This window comes from Vigna umbellata, chromosome 4 (assembly GCF_029865625.1).
Source record: "Vigna umbellata cultivar VRB3 chromosome 4, Vumbellata_1.0, whole genome shotgun sequence".
In the NCBI taxonomy this organism is placed as follows: domain Eukaryota; kingdom Viridiplantae; phylum Streptophyta; class Magnoliopsida; order Fabales; family Fabaceae; genus Vigna; species Vigna umbellata.
Window position 1 is genome coordinate 33,479,809 of NC_142168.1, and position 21,829 is coordinate 33,501,637.

Sequence of the window (21,829 nt, forward strand, 5' to 3'; positions counted from 1 at the left end):
AGATGTTGAAGCCAAATGAGGTTGAGATGATGAAGCCGAATGAGGTTATGTTAATGTCAAACGAGCAAGCAGTCAAAATTAAATGGTTAAGATGTTTAAGCTAAATGAGGTTGAGATGATGAAGCCAAATGAAGTTATGTTGAGGTCGAACAACCAAGCGGTTAAGACTGAACGAGGCCAACATGTTGAAGCTAAAAGAGGCTGAACAATTAAGCTGAATGGTTGGCATGTTGCTCGCTAACATCTTCTATTACTATATTGCTCCTTGTGTTTCTTATGGTTACTATGGGATTAAGAGATGCTCGCTCAACCTTATGGTGAGTGCCAAAATGTTTCAGGTATGAGATCAAGTCTTCAAGTCCAATTCCCCAATCTCCAACTATTCACTCATAAATCCAAGTATTGTTCTGCCTGAAAGGTCTGTTGTATATCCAAACTGATCGAATGACAAATAATAATAAATTCACATAATCATTGCACAATAAACATAAATGAGAGTTTTTATATATTTGAGAGGTCAATATTTGTTTTAATTTAATCTTACACTTTTTAGTTAGAAATATTTTGCATAACTATAAAAAGTTGTAGAAAATATAAGTAATGTCTTGAAACGTGAAATATCAACTAATAAGTTATAAGTTGTGTTAAAAATCAAACTTAATAAATGGATAAACATCAAAATTCAAAAACTAGTTAAATAATAAATTTAAAGAAAACATAAATTTTATTTGAAAAGAAGATTACAAAATCAAGAAAGAAAACTAGAAAAAAAGCATGTCAACAAAAAAAATCTAAAAAATATTATGTTTTTAAAAAAAATCTCTTAAAAAGAAAAATATATATATTTGTTTTTTTTTCATTTTAATTTTTAGTTCTCGGTATGCAAGTGCATGAATTATTGACTTTGGGGCAACAAACCATATGATATTTGATTCCATTGACTTCTCCCATTCAACCCTGCCACTAAGACTTGCATTGCAAATGCAAATGAAATTACATACCTAGTCACAAGCATTGGAACTATGACATTATCACCCTCACTTTCCTTATCTCACATTCTCATTGTTCTTACACTATATAATAAATAAATGTATGTAAGTCAAATAATTGAAGAATTCAATAGTGTGGTATTAATGTACTTCACATTTTGCCTTCTTCAGGATATTTTCAACCAGAAGATTATTGAGCGTGGTGCTAAGAGAGAAGGGCTATACTACCTAGATGATTTTAGCAAAGGAGAAGCATATCATGTGCACCAACATTTTAGTAGCAAAGAACGAGAAATATGGTTATGGCATCGTTGTTTGGGACATCTACCATTCAGTTATCTAAGACATTTATTTTTAAATTTAAAAAATACTGAGTTTACATGTGATACCTGTATTTTTGCTAAAAGCCATAAAACCTCATATCATACGAGTTTGAATAAAAGTAATGTTTCTTTTACTCTAATACATTTTGATGTGTAAGGACCTTTCCCAATGACTATCGTATATGGTCATTGTTGGTTTCTAATATTAGAAAAATTTGTTAACCATTACAAAACATACTTCAAGTAACATATTTTGGGATGTTTATTCTATTTGTAAATATTGTTTTATTTTATTTTGTTATTAAACTCACAAAAACAAAACATAAAATTTTAATATTCAACTTTAAATTCTTACTAATTTTTTTTGCTATATATTCCATTAAATTTCTTTCTACAATGAATAATAATAATATCAATGTATTAAACTTTTATAACTTTCTTCGGTGTTTCATTAAATTGTTACACAAATCATTACAATAATAATTTACATTCTAAATTAGTTTACAAAACGGAAATTGAAATTATACTCAACATTTACTATTCTTTATTAATATTTTTTTTCATTCTTTTAATCCAAATTAAAATTTAATTTCACATTTGTAACCATTACTTTTAATTTTAATTGTTTTTTTCTTTTTTACATTTTTCCTCCCTTTCACTTTTCACCATTTTAAAAAATGAAAAACCTTAAACGAAACTCGATTTTTCAGAGTTCCAATCACCATCTGTTATGAACACAGTGTTTCACATTAGAGACCGAATTCTACTCTTTTTTAAAACAAAATCCTTAACATAATTTAATTCGGCATAAGTCTACTTTTGGTATTTTTATAAAAAGGTTTAGTCAGGGAAAAAATACTAAAAAAAAGTGCACACTGCATATTCTAAAATAAAATTTGAAAATAAGTTATGAAAAAAAAAGGTACAGGTGGAATGAACAGTGGTTGTGATGTGAGTGAGTGAAAGATGACGACTGATTAGGGAAGGTAGTAGCTAAAGATGAGAAAGGTGAAGGGAGTCCATTGGAGTTGAGTTTTGTTGTGTGGTCTTTTCAATTTTGATTTGCGGAGGGAGGGAGGTGAGAGAGGATAAAACGTGGAACGTAGCTTTCCTATTTTTATTTACATATTTTCCTTTTTTCTATCTATTTTTACAAATATATTTTGAACCTTCCCACTCTCAGGTTAATTTGAACATAAGCATTACGATTACCGACTACCGAGGGACAAGGTCACGCAGAGATCGTGAAAGCGCCGAGCAGTTTCAGCTTTTGGCTCCCACACTCGCTCGCTCGCTCACTCACTCACTCCTAGATCCAAGGAAGTGGTGAGTCCTTCGCTCCATGCGACGGCGGCGTTAGCATTATTACTGTTAATTCGTAAACCTTTCAGGCTTATCGTATCAGTCACACACTCTCTGGTTGTGGAAAATTTTGAGAAGAGCAGGCACAATTTAATGTATCTCTCTACGTGGGTTACTTGTTTGAATCATGCTGTGTGAACTCTGAAGCAATCTCTTCTGCTACTGCAACTGCAACCAACCGCCCTTTACCTAACAAGAACAAGAATAAAAAAGAAGGTTAGGTTAGGTTCGGTTGGTCTTTGTTTCATTTCAGTTTCACTCTCTCCATTTTGATCTGCCGTGACCGACATTTATTTTGTGGGGGCCTGGAGCAGCTTGGGTAGCGAAGATCTGGGTATCTTTGTGGACCAAATTAGATCTCGGGACTCGAATGTCTCTAATCGAGAGCTGCTGTTCCTGTCACTACTGCAATTGCTAGGGTTTTTTATTCATACCGATGACTACCAAACGCGCCTACAAGCTTCGTATCCTTCTTGGCATTTCTGCATTTTGTTTGATCTATGCTGTGCTCTTGCCATTCATTTTATTTTTCATCTTCAGATCTCTCTGCTATCTGTTGCCCACTTTGCTTTGTTATTCTTCTGTTGTGTGTGTGGGTTATGGTTGGTACTTGCTGGTTGGCTTGGCCTTGATGAGTTATGTCCAGAGGAATTTGTAGCACATGCTTCTTCCGTCAACTGCCTCAAGATTGGACGTAAATCATCCAGGGTTCTTGTCACTGGAGGTGAAGACCACAAGGTCAATCTTTGGGCTATTGGCAAACCTAATGCCATACTGGTTCGTTTTCCTCCTCTCTCCTCATCTTTTTTTAGTTGCGCCTTAATTATTAGCATTGTTTTCCTTGTGCGGGCTTCTTGTTCCCTCTCACATTTGAAAATCATTTTTTATTATTTGGAGCTGTTCCAAACTAGTTTGCACAGTAAATGGCCGCTGATGAAAATGGTGTTGCATGAAAACTTCTCGTCAGGGTACCTTCGGATTAATTTACTAAGTTATACCTAATGTCACACCACGACATCATCGTTTCCATTTCTTTTATTTGGGTTTGTTCTTACATATTGTGACTACGCTCGATGTATTCGGGCTTTGGTTTAGTTGGTCGGGATTAAATTTAAACAGACCAATAAATTTTAAAGCTAGAAATTATCCTCTTCTGGTGTTTTTGTTTTGACATCTTTATGGTATATATTTGAGATTAGGTGAAAGGGATTCCTCTCTCAAATGTTCAAAGTGAGTGGATTCCATTTTTTTTTCTGGTTTCAGTTGAAAACAACCCAATATGTGCTGCGCTGCTTATCCCATTCTGACAAATTCAACCCATTAGACCTTCTAGAACCTAGATGGTACTCAGTTTTTAGCTATTGGGATGTCCTCTTGGCCGTTGGGGACAACTGATCAGTTTCTTATCTAGATACATTCTTTTTCTTGTTTTTACACCAATAATGCTGCCATCATCTTTTTATTTACTTTTGTCTGTCTCAATCATATTTTACAGAAATATGTTCCTGTAGACAAAATAATATTTGTTTCTGTATTTTAAGTAAGATCTGTTTCCCGTACTGCAGAGTTTGTCAGGACATTCAAGTGGAATAGACTCCGTAAGCTTTGATTCCTCTGAAGTCTTGGTAGCTGCTGGTGCTGCAAGTGGCACTATCAAACTTTGGGACTTAGAAGAGGCAAAGAGTACGCAGTTTCTTGCCATTCACTTTAAATGGTTTTAATTCACCAATGAAAAGAGATTTGATTAATCTCAGAATTTATTCAGTACTTTTTCTTGCCCATACCGACAAATTTATTCTTTGACTTGCTGTGTTTCTTTTGGTAGTTGTTCGTACTCTTACTGGTCATAGGTCCAATTGTACATCAGTGGACTTCCATCCTTTTGGAGAGTTCTTTGCATCTGGTTCTTTAGACACCAATCTTAAGATATGGGACATCAGAAAGAAGGGTTGTATCCATACATACAAAGGTCACACTCGAGGGGTAAATGCAATCAGGTTTACCCCAGATGGACGCTGGGTTGTTTCAGGTGGAGAGGACAATACTGTAAAGGTTATAATTGCTTTCCCTTTTCATGATACTATCAGAGTCAGATTCAATAACTAGACCTGCCTTGCATGGTTTTTCAACTATACAAGGAAAAATAAGTCAATCATATTGAACCATATATACCTATGTATTGCATGGTTTGCCTCAAATAAAAATAACTAAGATTTGCAGTTCAAGCTTGGTACATATTGAACCACGGAATGAAAACTGCTGGGTTATGTGCATGATAATGAATACCCTCAATGAAAAATAGCAAGTTCAGGTGTCTACTGTTGTAACCTTGTTCCATGAAATGCTTGTAATCAGAGGGTGAAAGAACTGAAAGAGGATATAAGTTCTGATTTTATTGATATTCTGATATCTGAGTATAGAGAACATATTTTAATAATACACAGATAGGGGTAGTTAAGTAACTACCCATAACAGAAAATACAGCTGGCATAACCACTGGCTTAGCTGGAAGAATATCCTATACTAATTTGGGTATATTTGGACAAACTTTACTAAAAAGACTTCTAAGAGATAAAAAGGATAAAAAAAAAGATCAGTGTCTTCAGAAGTTAAAATTAGCTTTTGGACAAGTTAAAAGATAAAAAGTTGGAATAGCTATATGAGAGAGCTTGTATTAACTTGTTCATAAGTTAATTCTAACTTGTAGAAAAGCTCATTTCATTTTCTTTCCTAGAAGTCCTTTTAGAGAAGTTTGTTCAAACATGTACCTTAATACAGAATATGCATGTTTTTCTCTTTACTGTTACACAAAGCAGTAGCTAAGAAAAGTCTTATACTCCATTACTGGGTGAGTGAGAGAGAACAGATATAGAAGTGAGTATAATAAACATGATAATTTGAGGTTATACACATAATATGGTAGTACAGGTGAAAAGAATAAACATGATAATCTGAAGGTATACACATGGTAATGGTAGTAAAGATAAAAGAAGAAATTAAGCTGTCCATGGCAGGATTCGCAAAATTATTGGTGTACTATGAGGCCAGCTAGGGCTGTATTGTGGACTGCTACTTCTTCACAAACTGAATGGGAATCTAATCTTGGTGTGTTAGGTACTATGTAGATTTCTTGAGGTGTTTGCTCTTTATTGGTGTGTAGAATGGTCTTATTGAAGCTTGTATTACACTTCCCTATCACAATCCAAGCAATACAAAATTTATTTTTAAACATGCAAACCTTAACTTTCCATGGCTTTTTATAAAAGCTTATCCAGAAATAAAGGGGCTAAAATTTTGTGGTTGTGTTCTGTTTATGCATTCATTTTGTGCATTTGATTGGAGGGAAATGCTTGCATTGCTTTGATGATGTCGTTTGCCGTAAACTAGCTCTAGTGGCATGTAGAGAGAATGGACAGTTTGCTGCATTCTTGAGTCTACTTTTAGTGATTACCTTTTTTTTAATGTTTTTCTCCAATGTGTGTTTGTTATATAGAAGAAATGTTCCCCTTGCCGCTGAGTTGGAAGCAAATTATCCAATCTTTCAATTAGTATAGACTATAGTATGACTTCTTGAAAAAGTCGGTAAAATTTTATACTCATTATCATGGACTTATTGCATAGTACGCAGTATATTTATCTTAATATTTTTATGAATTGTGATTAATGTAATTTTGGCATGCTGTGCTTCGTTTGCAAATAAGAATCTATTGTTTTTTTTAATCAATTATGTAAATTATAATGTATATTTTGGCAGTTATGGGATCTGACTGCAGGGAAGCTCTTGCATGACTTTAAATGTCACGAAGGCCAGATCCAGTGTATAGATTTTCATCCCAATGAGTTTCTACTAGCAACAGGTTAGTCTTACTTCTCTGATGAAATCATGAAAATAAGTACCTTTCTACCTTAGCAAGAGTGTGTGTGTTTGGTTTGTTATTTGTAGTGAATCCTATACTTGCTACATTATACACCCAATTTCGTCCTAATATTTTCTTTTTCAACAGATAGATGGTGAACTGGATAGAATGTATTTCCCCGGGACTGTGTTGTCTTTATACCCGTATTTATACCATCATATATATTTGAACTATAGGCATTGATGGAAATGGAGAAAAGAGAATATACGCTATTGGTATTTTTATTGACATGAGAAGTGATAACAAAACACTATCCTTGCACAATGCCTACAAATACTAAGCTTTTAGATCAAGTGCTCACATGGTGCAACTTGGACAAGTCTAGTTTGATACCGCTTCTAATTTATTAAACAACAAGCCTAATAACAATTCAACACTCGCTCTGAAGCTGAGGCTTGCAATGTTGTTTTCCTATTAACCATAAACATTTATATATTATGAAGTGACTTGTATTTAAGATTTTGGAACAACACAAGTTACTCAACTTGCAAAGCTCACAGTGTGACATGTCAACTATTTCTCCCTCCAAAACCAAGCTCCTTAGCATTAATCCCAATAGGATATACTACATCCCTCCCCCTTTCTCTCCCTTTGGATATTTCGAGATAACCCTTTCTGTCTCTTCACCCATCCTCCTACTGCTCCTTGTCTCTCCTTGCCTGCTGGCTGTCTTCTTCCGCCCATCTCATTGAAGATTGGATCCCTCTCCCTACAATTCCAGTTTTTATTATTGAGTGTACTGTGAAAGACTCCTCTGTATTATCAGTTGATAAGTATTATTGGTTTCGAGATTAGAGAAAGAAACGATAGAACTTTATTGATGTGATCTCCCTTAGGTCTGGTTCAATGATGAACCCAAGTTATGAAAGAGAAAACATGTGTTAGATTTCATCTTAAAACCAATCGATACACTTAACATAATACAACTTTCTGAACACGTCAATACTATTTAATTTGGGATACCTTGACTTTAAACAGTAGGAAATTTTCTTAAAAATAAATAAACAAATAATAATTGTGGATGACTTTATATTATTTTATTTATGGTTACTGCAACACATACAGGGCTGGATTATTCTGTTATCTTTCTGGAAGTTCTTTTTTTTTGTTAATTTCAGTGATTTCGAGTTTAATTTTATTTCATTTATCTCTTCCCATGTTTAGGTTCGGCAGATAGAACAGTTAAATTCTGGGACCTTGAAACCTTTGAGCTTATTGGTTCAGCTGGTCCTGAGGTACTTTTTATCATAGGAAATTGACCATTTTCTTCGAGATGATTCGTTTGGATCAATCTGTCAAGTTATTTTTCGTTTATTTGGACTATTTTTTCTTATATGTTAGACATCTGGAGTGCGTTCTCTTACTTTTAGTCCTGATGGGAGGACCTTGCTTTGTGGTTTACACGAGAGTTTAAAGGTATGCTCTGTTTTTTGGTTTATTTATTTGAGGTAAATCATTTATGAAGGTAATAATGTTTTGCTTGGTTCTGTTTAGGTTTTCTCGTGGGAACCTATAAGATGCCATGATATGGTGGATGTGGGTTGGTCTAAATTGTCAGATCTTAATGTTCATGAAGGAAAACTTCTTGGCTGCTCATACAATCAAAGCTGTGTTGGAGTCTGGGTAGTGGACATCTCGGTAAAGGCACTTTATCTTCAAGATAAAATTTTGCTTCTTATAGGAATTGTTGACTTGTATTTGATACCATTTAATACTAATGTGCCTCTTTTACATTTCTGATCTCTTGTCCAGCGTATAGAACCATATGCACTTAATAGTGTGAACCATCTAAATGGTCAATCAGAAACTAAATCCTCAGGAGGAAATATGACTGTTCTAAATGAGATCAGTGCTAAGGCTAGGCTATCTGTTTCACAAAATCCAGATCAATTACTAAAGGAAACGAGATCTCTTGGGCGGTTGTCAGTTTCTTCTCAAGATTCAGACCCCTTAAAGGAGGGAAAATGTTTGCCATGTATATATCCTTCCTCATTTCTCAATTTCTTATTTTGTTTTTTGAATTTGTTTTAGTCAATTTTTTTTTTATGTAATCTTTATTGTATCTGGATTCTGTTATCAATTAATCATTATCACTCACTATGTGCTTATGGATTGCATGAAGCCTCAGGAAGTGCACCAACTACTCCTCAAAGGATTAATTTGAACTCCGGTCCCAAAACAGTACCTGGTGGTTCAACCACAGTGGTTAATACAACAGCTCAGAAAAGGAGTTCTTTGAAATCTCACACAACATCCAATGTTCCAATTGTTAATAAATCAGATATTATACCTGTAATTGTCCCCAGAACTAGTGCAAGGTCATCAGAGCCTGCAGCTGATTCTAGAAAAGAAGTTGGAGTTGCTGGAAGAACAATGCCATTCCCCTTACAGTCAAAGGCAGCAGATATGCGTAAATTTTCAAATAATAGAGATGATGTGGATAAGCCCCTCCCTTCTCTGACTGAAACTGCAGCATCTAAGAGCAGTGAATTAAGTGGTTTTGCAGAAAAAAATAATTTCCCCGCTTCTGTAAGCTCTACGCAAGGTATTTCTACATGTTTTAAAGATTTAAATTATGCTAGGTGTCTTGAGACTGGCAAATATGAATAAATTCATTGAGCTCTGTGCTAGTAATCAGCACAAAGTTTTACATATCCTGTATTCACACAACTTGTTTTCCTTTGATATTTATGCAATATGTTTTCTAGTCATAATCTGTTTAACTGTAATTTGTACTGTTAATGTTATTGCACTTGTCTAAGTTTTGGTCAAATGGTTGTGAACCATATTATTGGAACCTCATTATCATCACACCATATAATCTAATACATGTTACTAGGAGTTTGTTTACTCTCTTTTACTCCTTCCATATCTAAATCTTATGATTTCAACAGAGTTATGGATAAATTTTTATCAATTAGTGTAGCTGTGAGCTTGTGCTTTATTGACATGTAACAAACTTTTGACGTGTCTGATGAAGGCCATTTTTAAGTACATAGTAACTCAAGCTTTTAAGTGATTTTTTTGACAAATATTTCTTGTTTCTCTTGATATTATCTTATCTGATTATATGTCATGATCCTAAGCCTCAAAGCCCTGATGTTGCTCACAATAATAAAGTAATACAAGTGTGATATGGAAATTAGTTTTGGAGAAGATAAACATAGATTGATTTATATGCCTCACCAGTGAACAAAAGAAACTTTGTATATTGGTCAGATCTGGGCTATGGCTGTGTGGCAAAAGCACACTCTTAAAATTGAAACTGTAAAATAATTCAATAATTCTAGAGGGCTTGATTGATCCCTCTCACAATCTTCTATTTATAAAAATAAATACATGATAAATAGGGTAACCCTAGACACAATATAATCATGATAAATAGGGTAATCCTAGACACAATATAATCATGATAAATAGGGTAACCCTTGACACACTATAATGATGATAAAATAGGATAAATATCCTAACACTCCCCCTCAAGCTGGAGCATACAAATTGTATGTACCAAGCTTGGAACAAATAAACTCAATCCGAGGACCCCTTAATGACTTGGTCAATACATCTGCGAGTTGATCGTTTGACCCAATAAACTCAGTACATATTTCTTTGGTCAACAACTTTTCACGAACAAAATGACAATCAATTTCTATATGTTTAGTCCTCTCGTGAAACACTGGATTTGATGCAATGTGGAGAGCAGCTTGATTGTCGCAATACATCTTCATAGTATGGATGTCACAAAATTTAACATCTTGAAGGAATTGTTTCACCCATATAAGTTCACATGTTAGTGATGCCATTGCCCTATACTCGGCTTCCGCAGTTGATCGAGCTACTACATTTTGTTTCTTACTTTTCCATGAAATAATGTTTCCTCCCAGAAAAACACAATATCCTGTTGTAGACCGTCTATCAATAGGTGAACCTGCCCAATCTGCATCACAATACCCAGAGACATGAATGCTTCCTTTATCTTCATATAACAATCCTTGCCCGGGAGCCTTCTTTACATACCTTAGAATGCGAATGAGAGCATTCCAATGGTCAACACATGGAGCCTGCATGAACTGACTAACCACTCCAACTGCAAAGGATAGATCTGGCCTTGTAATAGTGAGATAAATCAGTTTGCCAACCAACCTCCTATACCTCTCTGGATCGGAGAATAATTCACCTTCTTCTGTCCTTAATTTCTGGTTTGGGTCCATGGGACTGTCTACCGGTCTACAATCAATCATACCTGTTTCTTGTAATATATCAAGAGCATACTTCCTTTGGGAGATTACAACTCCATCTTTTGATTGCGCTACTTCAATGCCTAAGAAGTATTTGAGACTTCCAAGATCCTTGGTTTGAAAATGTCTACACAAGTACTCTTTTAGTTGAGATATTCCAACAACATCATTTCCTGTAATGACAATATCATCAACATATACTATTAAGTAAACACATTTCCCGAGAGAAGAATGACAATAAAAAACTGAATGATCTGCTTCACTGCGTTTTAGCCCAAATTTTTGAACAATGGAGCTAAACTTTCCAAACCAAGCACGTGGGGATTGCTTGAGGCCATATAGAGATCGATGCAATTTGCATACCATACCAGACTCCCCCTGAGCAACAAACCCAGGAGGTTGCTCCATATAAACTTCTTCCTCAAGATCACCATGTAGGAAGGCATTCTTGATATCCAATTGATGAAGTGGCCAGTGACGAATGGCTGCCATGGCAAAGAAGAGACGAATAGTAGTCATCTTGGCTACAGGAGAGAAAGTGTCACAATAATCAAGACCATAAACCTGAGTGTAACCTTTTGCAACAAGCCGAGCTTTGAGCCGATCAATTTCACCATCAGGGCCAACTTTAACTGCATACACCCATCGACAACCAACCGCCTTTTTTCCTGGGGGAAGGGGCACCAGCTCCCAAGTATTACTGTGATCAAGAGCCTGCATTTCTGCAATCATAGCTTGTCGCCATCCAGGATGATCAAGTGCTTCTTTCACATTCTTGGGTATAACAACAGAGGACACTGAGGATAAAAGAGAAAAATAGGAGGGCGACAATCGGTGATAGCTTAGAAAATTATAAATGGGATGAGGGTTCCGAGTGGAACGAGTACCTTTTCTGAGGGCAATAGGCCATGCTGAATCATTTGCACCAGGAGGCGTGGGACGAGGTGACGAGGGAGAAGAATCTGAAGTAGGAGATTCACCATTGTCTTGGGAAGGTGGACTATCCATTGGGGCCCTGTGTGGGATGATCTCAGTATGTGGAGAAATAGGTGTAGAAGGATTGTGATCAAGACTTGGAATGACAGAAACAGTGGAGCTATGTGACTCAGCCATTGGAATAGGAAGGACCTGTTGGAGGATAGAAACATCCTGAACAGATGAAGAGAAGTAAGGAGTCTGTTCAAAGAATGTGACATTGGCAGACATGTAATACTTCTTAGTTTCAGGAGAGTAACACCGATATCCTTTTTGAAGTCGAGAATAGCCTAAGAAGACACATTTGAGAGCGCGAGCGGAGAGTTTGTCTAGACCTGGAGACATGTCATGAACAAAACATACACAGCCAAACACTCGGGGAGATGTATGAAAGAGAGGATCATTAGGAAACAAAATGGAGAAAGGGACTTTATTATCAAGAGAGGAGGAGGGCATCCTATTAATAAGATAACATGCAGTTAAGATGGCATTCCCCCAATGATGGACAGGAATATGGGCACCAAGCAAAAGGGTACGAGCAGTTTCAACCAAGTGTCTATTTTTTCGTTCTGCTATACCATTTTGCTGTGGTGTATGAGGACAAGTAGACTGATGTAATATACCATGGGAACTCAAGATGGCAGAAAAGGAGGATGAGAAATACTCTTTTGCATTATCACTTCTGAATATTTTGATTACTTGACCAAATTGATTCTTGATTTCATTCAAAAAGGATGTAAAGATAGCTAACAATTCAGAACGATTTTTCATAAGATAAACCCAAGTACATCTTGAATATTCATCAATAAAGGTAACAAAATATCTAAAACCAAAGGAGGAGATACGACTAGGTCCCCATATATCAGAATGGATGATGGAAAAACTAGAATTACATATTGATTGAGACCTTTTAGGAAAGGAAGATCTAACATGTTTTCCTAATTGACATGACTCACATTCTAAGGTTTGGAGACCACTAAGTTCAGGACACATCTTTTTTAATTTGGACAAATGAGGATGGCCAAGTCGATCATGTAGCACTTTAGGATTAGGAGCAGCAACACAAGACACCCTTGGACGAGATCCAAAATGGTATAATCCACCAGCTTCATATCCTTCTCCAATCTGTCTCCCCGAACCACGCTCCTGTATAACAAAAGATTTATGATCAAAGGTTATTGAACAATTTAACATTTTAGTCAATTGGCTTAAGGAAATTAAATTAAAAGGACAATTAGGGACAAAAAGGACTGAGTTGAGATTAAGGGAGGGAGACAAAGAAACATGACCGACTCCTTTGGAAGAAGTTTTAGATCCATTTGCAAGGGTTATGAAACGAGGTTTTTCTCGAAAGGAAATAGATGAGAACAAAGAGATATTACCAGAAATGTGATCAGAAGCACCTGAGTCAATTACCCATGAATTTTGACATTCCATAGATTGAGAAACGCAGGCTGTTGATGTATTGGGAGATTGAGATGGTTGTGCCAAGCTATTAGACTTTAACCTTAAATACTCCTGATATTCATCCTCAGAAAACATAGAAGTGGAGGCTTCAGTTTTCGAAGTGGAAGTTTCAGTCTTCGAAATATTGGCGGTTTTGGAAGGGAAACCATGTAAGGAGTAGCAATTCTCTTGAGTATGACCCATCCTTTTACAATATGTGCATTGAGTACGTCCCCGACCTCCTCGTCCTCCTCCTCTAGTGCCACGTCCTCCTCTTCCTCGTGTGGCAACCATAACAGATGGTTCCACTAGTTCATGTGCTTCTTGAGTTTGAGATATCGGGACACGCAGAAGGCGAGTGGTCAATGTTTCCATAGAGGGGACCTCATGACTAGTTAGAAGTTGATCTCTGAGATGATCAAAATCGGGATGTAGGGCACGAAGGATCAACACCATGTAAAATTTGTCTAGTTTCTTTTTGATATCCTCTAATGGATCTACTTCCAAAAACATCCTAAGTTCTTCGACAGCAGATTGGGCTTCAGCCATGAAGGACACCATATCATGGTCTGTCATTTTAAGAGATGCAAGCTTGTTTGTAGTGTCATAGAGACGTTGAATATCGTTGGCATAAATGCTTTGGGCTTTCTTCCAAAAGGAGTGACAAGTTTTGAAAGCCCTCAAAGATACAAGAAGTTTGGGTTCCACTGATTGCCATAACAAGGCACACAACTGGAAATCTGCTTGTTTCCATTGATCAGCTTTTTCAGTAGGCACATGGCTTCCATCTTGCTCAAGGTGGTCATAATGCCCTTGGCCAAGGAACCACATTTCAACGGCAGCAGACCATGATAGATAATTTTTTCCATTTAGCTTCTCGGAGGTAATTGATGGACTTCCAGAGAAGGAAAGAGTACTGCCAGACGCCATTTCTGAAGAAGACGAATAGTACTAGCGAGGAACAAAAAAACCTTAAGGGTTTAGACAAAGGAAACTGTGACAGTGATGGACGACGGTGGCCGACAACGGCGGGCGGTGGCCGGCGGCGACGGTGGCCGGACGGTGGCCGGCGACGGACGACGGTGGCCGACGGTTGACGGTGGCCGGCGGCGGGCAGCGGCGGGCAACGACGGGCAGCGGCGGACAGTGGCGGGCGACGAAGACCTGTGGCACCGGACAGATATATATTACGAAACAGAAACCAGAGCGGGATCAACCCGCTCTGATACCATCTTAAAATTGAAACTGTAAAATAATTCAATAATTCTAGAGGGCTTGATTGATCCCTCTCACAATCTTCTATTTATAAAAATAAATACATGATAAATAGGGTAACCCTAGACACAATATAATCATGATAAATAGGGTAATCCTAGACACAATATAATCATGATAAATAGGGTAACCCTTGACACACTATAATGATGATAAAATAGGATAAATATCCTAACACACACATTGACCTATAATTACTATGGCAAACCATTCTTGTCTTATGGTTTGGGATACCATGAATGTGGATGCCATAAGAAAAGATGGCATGCTTTCCCAGTCTTTCTTCATACGAAAGTAATTGCTCTTAATAATTGTGCGACTTAGGTTTCAAAACATAGTGTTAACTTGCTGGAAGTTTTGACTTGGAAATTGATTTGCATATTAGGAATAATTTGAGGTGTATCAATGTATCTCAATTTGTCATGTGATTGGAAGGACCTTTGCTTAAGTTTTCTTTTGTTGTCTGGTTGTAGCTGTTTGATCTCTGCTTGATTTTTAATGGACATTGAATACAATTACAATGGTATAATGAGACTAAACGTAGACAATGTACTAAGGCAAAATGGTGTGAAGGTTCACTGCCTCATGTTATGGTTTTTACAATGATTGATGGGTATTTGTTTGTGAAAATCTGGGTGTGCTTACCCTGTTGGATGGTGTATTAATGGTGTTTAGAATTTCATCTTGCCCCAGACGAAGCTCGAAGCTTGAAAGTGAACAGGGATGTATGCTCTGTAGAAGTGCAAAAAGGAGGTATCTTTCTTTTTGTGAACTGTTGGTTGTCATTTCATTAATATAAATGGTTTCTTAATTTTATGCTCTATAATATGTAGGGAGAATGCGGTCACTCCTCAATTTAGAAAAGAGGGAACGACCTCTTAATTACGAAGGACCTAGACAAGGGATTTCTCACGGACGGATATCATCAGTTCATGTGCTTCCTTTCAGTGGGGTATTATACCAATTCTATTGTTTGCTATAATTATTTATAGCCTTTTTATTTCTATTTTATGTTACTTATGATGATGATTCATAGCTTTGGTCTTAAAGAACACTTAAAAAAATACTGGTATAATCAATCCATTTCTTTGTTTTGTAAGAATGCGCTGAAGTTTCTTTTATCTGGGAGAGGGCAATCAAGTTTCAGAGAATAAGTGGGCCACTCTATACATACTCATTTTATATCTGCACCCTTTCTATTATAAGGGCAAGTGGGACCTGTGATCATTTTCTTGTGACATATGGTTGTGGAAAGTACTGCCGTAATATGATGGGAGTTAATTACAAATGAAATATACAAATAAGAACCACTAGGATTTCAGGTCCTCACAAAAAAGAGATTGTGCAAATCTCAGACTGCAACCAAAGATTACTGAAAGGAAGAAAACAAAAGCACTTTGATGTCCTTGACCCTCACTTTTACTTTGCCTCTATTACTACTTTTTTCCCTACCATTCTAATTTTCCACACCTTATATATCCCCTCTCTTCCTTCTCAGTTCATCATTTCTCTCTGCCCCCACAACTAACTTCACAATTCACCGCATCTCTTTTTCCCCTTGATCTCTCAACGGTATCACTCTCTTAGCCTCCCTTTTCTTCCTGCTTTCATATACGTACCACTCTTGTCTATGTTTCTATTCATATTCTTTCTAGTATAGAACATTGTTCAAAATCTAGACATGTTAAGATGTGCATTTTTGTCCTTATCTCCATGATATATTTAATTGTTGCTGGTATTGCATGTTTGCAATTTTGGCAACACGTCAAATCTTTTGTAGAAACATTAGGCTGTAGTTCAAAGTTTAACAGTCAATGTAATTGAGAGAAAGCTGCATAATTGGCGAATTGCATCCACATAAAGTATACATTAAGGAACTACATACTGTTTGACACACCCGTTCTAACATTCTTTTTTATTGACTAAAATTTATCGAACACTACAATATCACAAGTGGGTCTCTTTAATACGAAATTGGGAACCCATAAAATGTGTAATCTAATAAATTCGACCAATAGTGAAGAGTCTGTTCAAAAGCGTTTGCGGCTAGCATTTCTCTAAAATTTAAAACCCATAGTTTAATAATCTTAGTCTCAGATGCTTTGGTCTCAACTGCATACTGCTTTGCCTGGCTTTAAGAAAGTAGCATATCCACTAGGTGTCATGTTACCTGATACATACCTTGCGACATTCCTCATCTCAAACTTGATGTGACCACATCAGCCACTTATGATGACTGATTATGGGTCCCATCAAAAGGATATGTATTGAAAAATAATTTACTCGTGCTGTTGCACACATTTCTATCAGCAAAATGTTCACAACATCTTAACGAGTGAAGACATTCGTGTTAAACTTGATAGTCCATGGATTTTGAACCAACATAGGGGGTGTTTCTTGTATAGTTTTTTCTGCAACAATCTTTCCTAGAAATCATGTTTTTTTGGGAATGTTATAAATATGTCTGGAATGTCTAAACATGTTACTGGAATTGAAATATATAATTTTACTAGGAAACATAGTTAAAATGCTATTCTTGGGAATGCTAGATTCTTGAGAATGGTTCTTAAAATTGTCATGCCAAACATGAGAATTTAACATGGATAACCTAAAATTCTTGAAAAACTTGAAAGAATTTTCCTACTGAATGCTTCCTTAATGGTTGATTTAATTGTATTGAGGAGGCCGTTGTTTGCTTTGTCTTGTGTCCTTTTCTCTGTTTTCTTTTTACTTGGTGGATGTAATTTCCTTATTCCTCAAAGTTAAACAGAGAGCACATTCTACTGAGAAGGCTACGGTTTCTGCTACCGATGAAGATTCCATTGCTGATGTGATGGAACAACATGATGAATTTCTCAGTTCAATGATGGCTCGTTCAGCTAAGTTACAGGTATTGATGGTTTAATTATGATTTCATAAATATTTTTCAGGGTTCTTTGAATTTATTTGGATTTGTCTTACTGCTATATGTTATATGATAATGAGCCAGAGTCTTTGAATGTTGAGTGTCAACTGGCCAGGGAACTTGATGTGCTTCAGCATTCTTTTTCTTCTCTCAGATTAGAGAAAAAAAAGGATCAAGAGGAGAGAATTTCATATGATCATTACATGTCATAGGGATTTAGGTAGGGGAGGAGAAAAAGAGAAAACAAACTCCTTATTATGGAATATAATATTCATATTTGGTGTTTATTGATGTGTTGCAAAAGACAACTGTAATCCTTATTTATACTAATATTACTCTGGTAAGCCTAATTTGAGGAAGTGGATCATGATATATTATGAAATATTGAAGTGTGAAAACACTCCTAAGAGATTGATCATTCCAGATATTTTGAGATTTTCTAGATAATTGATCTCTCACTATACCATCCTATAGAGTTTGGCAATGCTTGATCATAACTTTTATATTAAAAGAAGAAACCGGCTTAGAAAGCTATTAACCAGAAGCTAAGACCATTTTATTAGCAAATATTTATCTCAGAAAGTTCTATCGTTGCTCTATAGTTGTTTACATGTGGAACCAGAACCACTACAACTAACTGAACCATTCTGAAGTTTGAACTGAGTTTCTTTTTTTTCCTGGGCGAATTGAATCATACCAATTTGTAGAATTCACAGCCTGACGCAGAGAAATTTTCCAAATCAAGAGAACGAGAAATTGGGTTTTGTATGAAAAGATAAATTCCCTTCAATAAACATTTAGGATTTTTATAGACTTGAATAGAGTTTTGGTAACTGACCCATACCTACATGCAATTATACATTTGCTGAACTTCGAAAGCATTATTTTGCAGATGGTCTTCAGATGTTGGGAAAGGAATGATGTTAACGAGGTCATTGGCATAATGACAAAGATGGATGATCATGCTGTGAGCAGAGTTTTTTTTGTCGTTATTGCATACTATCATTAAATTTTGTCCTTACCGTGGTATTGTTAATATGTTGTCATAATTCTTATATAAATAGTTTTTATTCCAGGTGATTGCGGATGTTGTTAGCATTATATTGGAAAAAATTGATATCATTACACTTGATATATGCACTGGTCTTCTACCACTTCTAACTGACCTTCTACAAAGTGAAATGGAAAGGTGAGTGATATCTCTTCTGATGCAAGGCAGAATTTTAAATGCTTTGTGCTGGACAAATGCATTATAGAGGACATAAAATATTGTTGAAAGTAAGATAAAGTGATAGTTACATGGTTTATGAAATGTTCCTTTCATGTGTTCAGTGTCATCCGCACTAGTATAACAGTTGGTATAAGAACCAGATTTCTGTGGGAATGAGGGGAACAACTATTTTTTGATAAAGCAGGTGGTTAGAATAATCCAATGTGGGTAACTAGAGCCTTGATTTACCTTATTTGAATTTTATTGGATAACATTTTTTATCCACACGAGTACTAACTGGTGTGGAAGGTACTCCCCGACAGCAAGAATGAGGAGGCCATTTTTTTGGGGATTTAAGGGAGAGGAGTGGATCATAAATTAAATGGATTAATTTTGCTTGACAATTTATTAAATATATTTTCTCTCAATTTTGTGTATTGAACGAACTTTTAGGTTCTTTTAGCAGTACTATGCAGTAACTTTAAATGTTAACTTTTTTTATTCTGTGGAGAGAAAAAATTATCCAAGGAGAAAAGTCACGGGGAGCCATGGAGTGACAGTGATAATTACTTTGTTAAACTAAGATAACTTTTTATTGGTCTTTGTTTTCACTGTTTCCAATGCAACTTTTGAAAATAGGAAACAAAATGATATTTTGTAACTAAAGTTTATAGATGTTTTCTCAAACCAAACGTTCCCTTAGTTCTGTGATATGTTACAATTATATTCTCAAGCAAGGACAAGTTTCTTCTCAATGTTTGTTTCAGAAGACAATTGATGAGTGCCATACATGACAGTCTGAGGTTCTATTTATTCACTTCTCTTGCAAGCACCCTAGTTTTTTCAGGAATCTCTTTGGGAAACTGAATTCCTTCTATTATTTGAAGGAATCAATCTCTAAGTGTAAGAACAAAGATCTGCTGGATTTTGATAGTTACGGATTCATCTGGTCCTTGTACATTACAAACAAATACGTAATTCAACAATACCAATAAAAGAAGTTAATTTTAATTAACAATGTCATAAATTTAAATTTTATTCTATTAATACCTATAAAATTAAATGGTTTAAATAGTAGTTATATTTAATGAAATCAGTAATGTAATAATTTTTTCAACCGTGAGTATGATTTGTAATTGTTATTAATCCAATAACTCATCTACTCATGGGGAATGAGTGGTGGTTTCATTAATAGACTTCATAATAAATTAATACATTTGAAAGGGGTCTTATGTTTCTTATAATCATGACAAAATGTTTCGAATTTCTTTCTTGTATAAAGAATTAGTAGTATTTCTTTCAAGGATCCTGTCTATCGTCTTTTTCTTTGGATAGATTAATTAGTAGATCTTTTATCCTTGTAGTTTTGTTAAATTTATATGAAATCCCAATAATTTGAAAGATTTTAACGGAATCCCCTGTACTTCTAAAAAAACCTTTTTTTATTAAAAATTTTAATTTTGCCAAATTATAAAGACTCAGATAGCTGATGGTATTTTATTTGACACTCACAACACAAGTTGATGAAACACTAATGTGTATTCTTGCATGTATGTATAACTTAATGAAAGTTAATAGCTGCCAGCAAGTACGACCAGTTTAAAAATTAATAGTGTTAAAACTTTGAAAGTTCAGTAAACTATAAAAACCCACAAAATAAGTTAACCTTTATGAGGGGGATTGGGGAACTACAAGCTCCTGTCAGATGGTGCTTCAAATTTGAGCTGGTTTCAAGTGAGCTACAAACTCTTTGGCTCTTTATTGCATGTTTTATGACTAACCATCAATAATATGGGATAATTTATCTAATAAATTCTACAAGTAATCATTTATAATGTGTCTTAGGCATTCGTGTTAGATCAGCTGTCAAGGTCTACTTGACCATATACCCTAAATATTTTCCAGTTACAAAATCTTCATCAATGTTGTGATTGTATCCTTAGAGAATATAGAAGATGGGTAATTTTGATGTTTTTACATTTTTAAATTATAATTTCATAGATTTCGTTGTGCTGACAAATTTGATATTCATATGTATGTAGACATCAGGGAATATCCTTGGAAATGCTATTGAAACTGGTCAGAATATTTGGCTCGGTAATCTATTCAACTGTATCAGCTCCACTACCTGTTGGTGTCGATATTGAGGCAGAGAAAAGGTTTTGTTGATTCCTCAGGTTTTTATATATATAATAGTATGTACAAACACATATATATACTCATTCATTTTATGCTGCGTGTTAATGATTGTCAGGCTAGAACGTTGCAACCTATGCTTCCCAGAACTTGAAAAAGTCAAACGTTTTTTACCTTCTCTTTCAAGGTATCAGTTCGACTTTATTTTTTGGCTTGTATGGAAAAAAAAATGTCCATTTATTTAAGCCCAATTTGGCAATGCTAGTTTGGCTTGAACTCTTAAGGCAACATAGAAACATTAATATTTGAAAACTCAAAGCAAACTGATGTTTAGCGAGCCGATTTATTAATGTGGTGATTTAGAATATCTTGTGCTAATTACATTGCTTGTTGTCTCTTTTCCTGTAGAAGAGGAGGATCAATTGCAAAATCTGCACACGAGTTGAATCTGGCTTTACAGGATGTTTCATGATCCTGTCCTGGCTCAATGATTTCTGTTGCTCATGTTTTGCCGGTGCTTTTGGGGGTTTTGTGCATTTTAAAGATTTAAACCTCTAAACAAGCCACCGAATAGTTTGATGCGTTGTCCTCGGGCGTCGAAAGAAGCTTTTTCATGTATGTACATTTATTGCCGGTAAAAGTTAATGGAAATTGATTAGTGGAGGCACTGATAACTGCTAATTCTGCGACATATACTCGAAGCTAAAGCTTGAGAGATGTCACCCTCTGCTGATGGTTGCACAGCTGACTTTAACCAGTCGTCATCTGCTTCATGCGAAGGTCTAAGTAGTCCATTCCACAACTAACCCAATATGTGGCGCAAGATACTTACCGCCTGTCTAATCTCATTTCGAAATTTCATGATTTTTGTTATGGTTCTTTAAGTGCCGTTATGCATAGCGAGTGGCGCCGTTCATATTTCTATTTGTTGCATATTCTTGTATGATTTTCTTTCAATGATTTTGCTTGAATATGACAATGGTTTATGCTCTATGAGATCATAGTCATTCAAAATGATCAGGTATATTCATGGACTATATGATTCCCATATTT

At 35.6% G+C, this 21,829-nt stretch overlaps 1 protein-coding gene across 3 annotated transcripts; it reads left to right on the forward strand.

Annotated features, from left to right (window-relative positions):
- The first annotated feature begins 2,239 nt into the window (after positions 1 to 2,239).
- Positions 2,240 to 21,813, forward strand: LOC124848726 (katanin p80 WD40 repeat-containing subunit B1 homolog KTN80.3-like). Of its 3 annotated transcripts, XM_088113178.1 has the most exons (21): positions 2,240 to 2,390; positions 2,496 to 2,638; positions 2,758 to 2,890; positions 2,989 to 3,138; positions 3,321 to 3,451; positions 4,240 to 4,357; positions 4,500 to 4,726; positions 6,429 to 6,531; positions 7,756 to 7,826; positions 7,933 to 8,007; positions 8,086 to 8,229; positions 8,344 to 8,566; positions 8,714 to 9,136; positions 15,201 to 15,278; positions 15,359 to 15,477; positions 17,296 to 17,415; positions 18,323 to 18,397; positions 18,507 to 18,619; positions 20,683 to 20,799; positions 20,895 to 20,963; positions 21,185 to 21,813. In XM_088113178.1, the coding sequence occupies exons 4-21, from the start codon at positions 3,111 to 3,113 to the stop codon at positions 21,246 to 21,248; spliced, it is 2,298 nt and encodes a 765-aa protein (XP_087969304.1). In that variant the 5' UTR covers positions 2,240 to 2,390; positions 2,496 to 2,638; positions 2,758 to 2,890; positions 2,989 to 3,110; the 3' UTR covers positions 21,249 to 21,813. The 3 variants fall into 3 exon arrangements, with proteins under 3 accessions (XP_087969304.1, XP_087969303.1, XP_087969305.1); XM_088113177.1 differs by having other exon boundaries at positions 2,496 to 2,890; XM_088113179.1 differs by having other exon boundaries at positions 2,496 to 2,890; positions 15,219 to 15,278.
- The last annotated feature ends 16 nt before the right edge of the window (positions 21,814 to 21,829 follow it).

What these genes read in the sequence shown, in the direction of transcription:
- LOC124848726 (XM_088113177.1), top strand. Translation starts at nt 3,111, where the DNA reads ATGACTACCAAACGCGCCTACAAGCTTC. An exon ending in TGAGTTTCTACTAGCAACAG is followed by an intron (nt 6,532 to 7,755) that starts GTTAGTCTTACT and finishes TCCCATGTTTAG; the next exon opens with GTTCGGCAGATAGAACAGTT. An exon ending in CTCGTTCAGCTAAGTTACAG is followed by an intron (nt 17,416 to 18,322) that starts GTATTGATGGTT and finishes ATTATTTTGCAG; the next exon opens with ATGGTCTTCAGATGTTGGGA.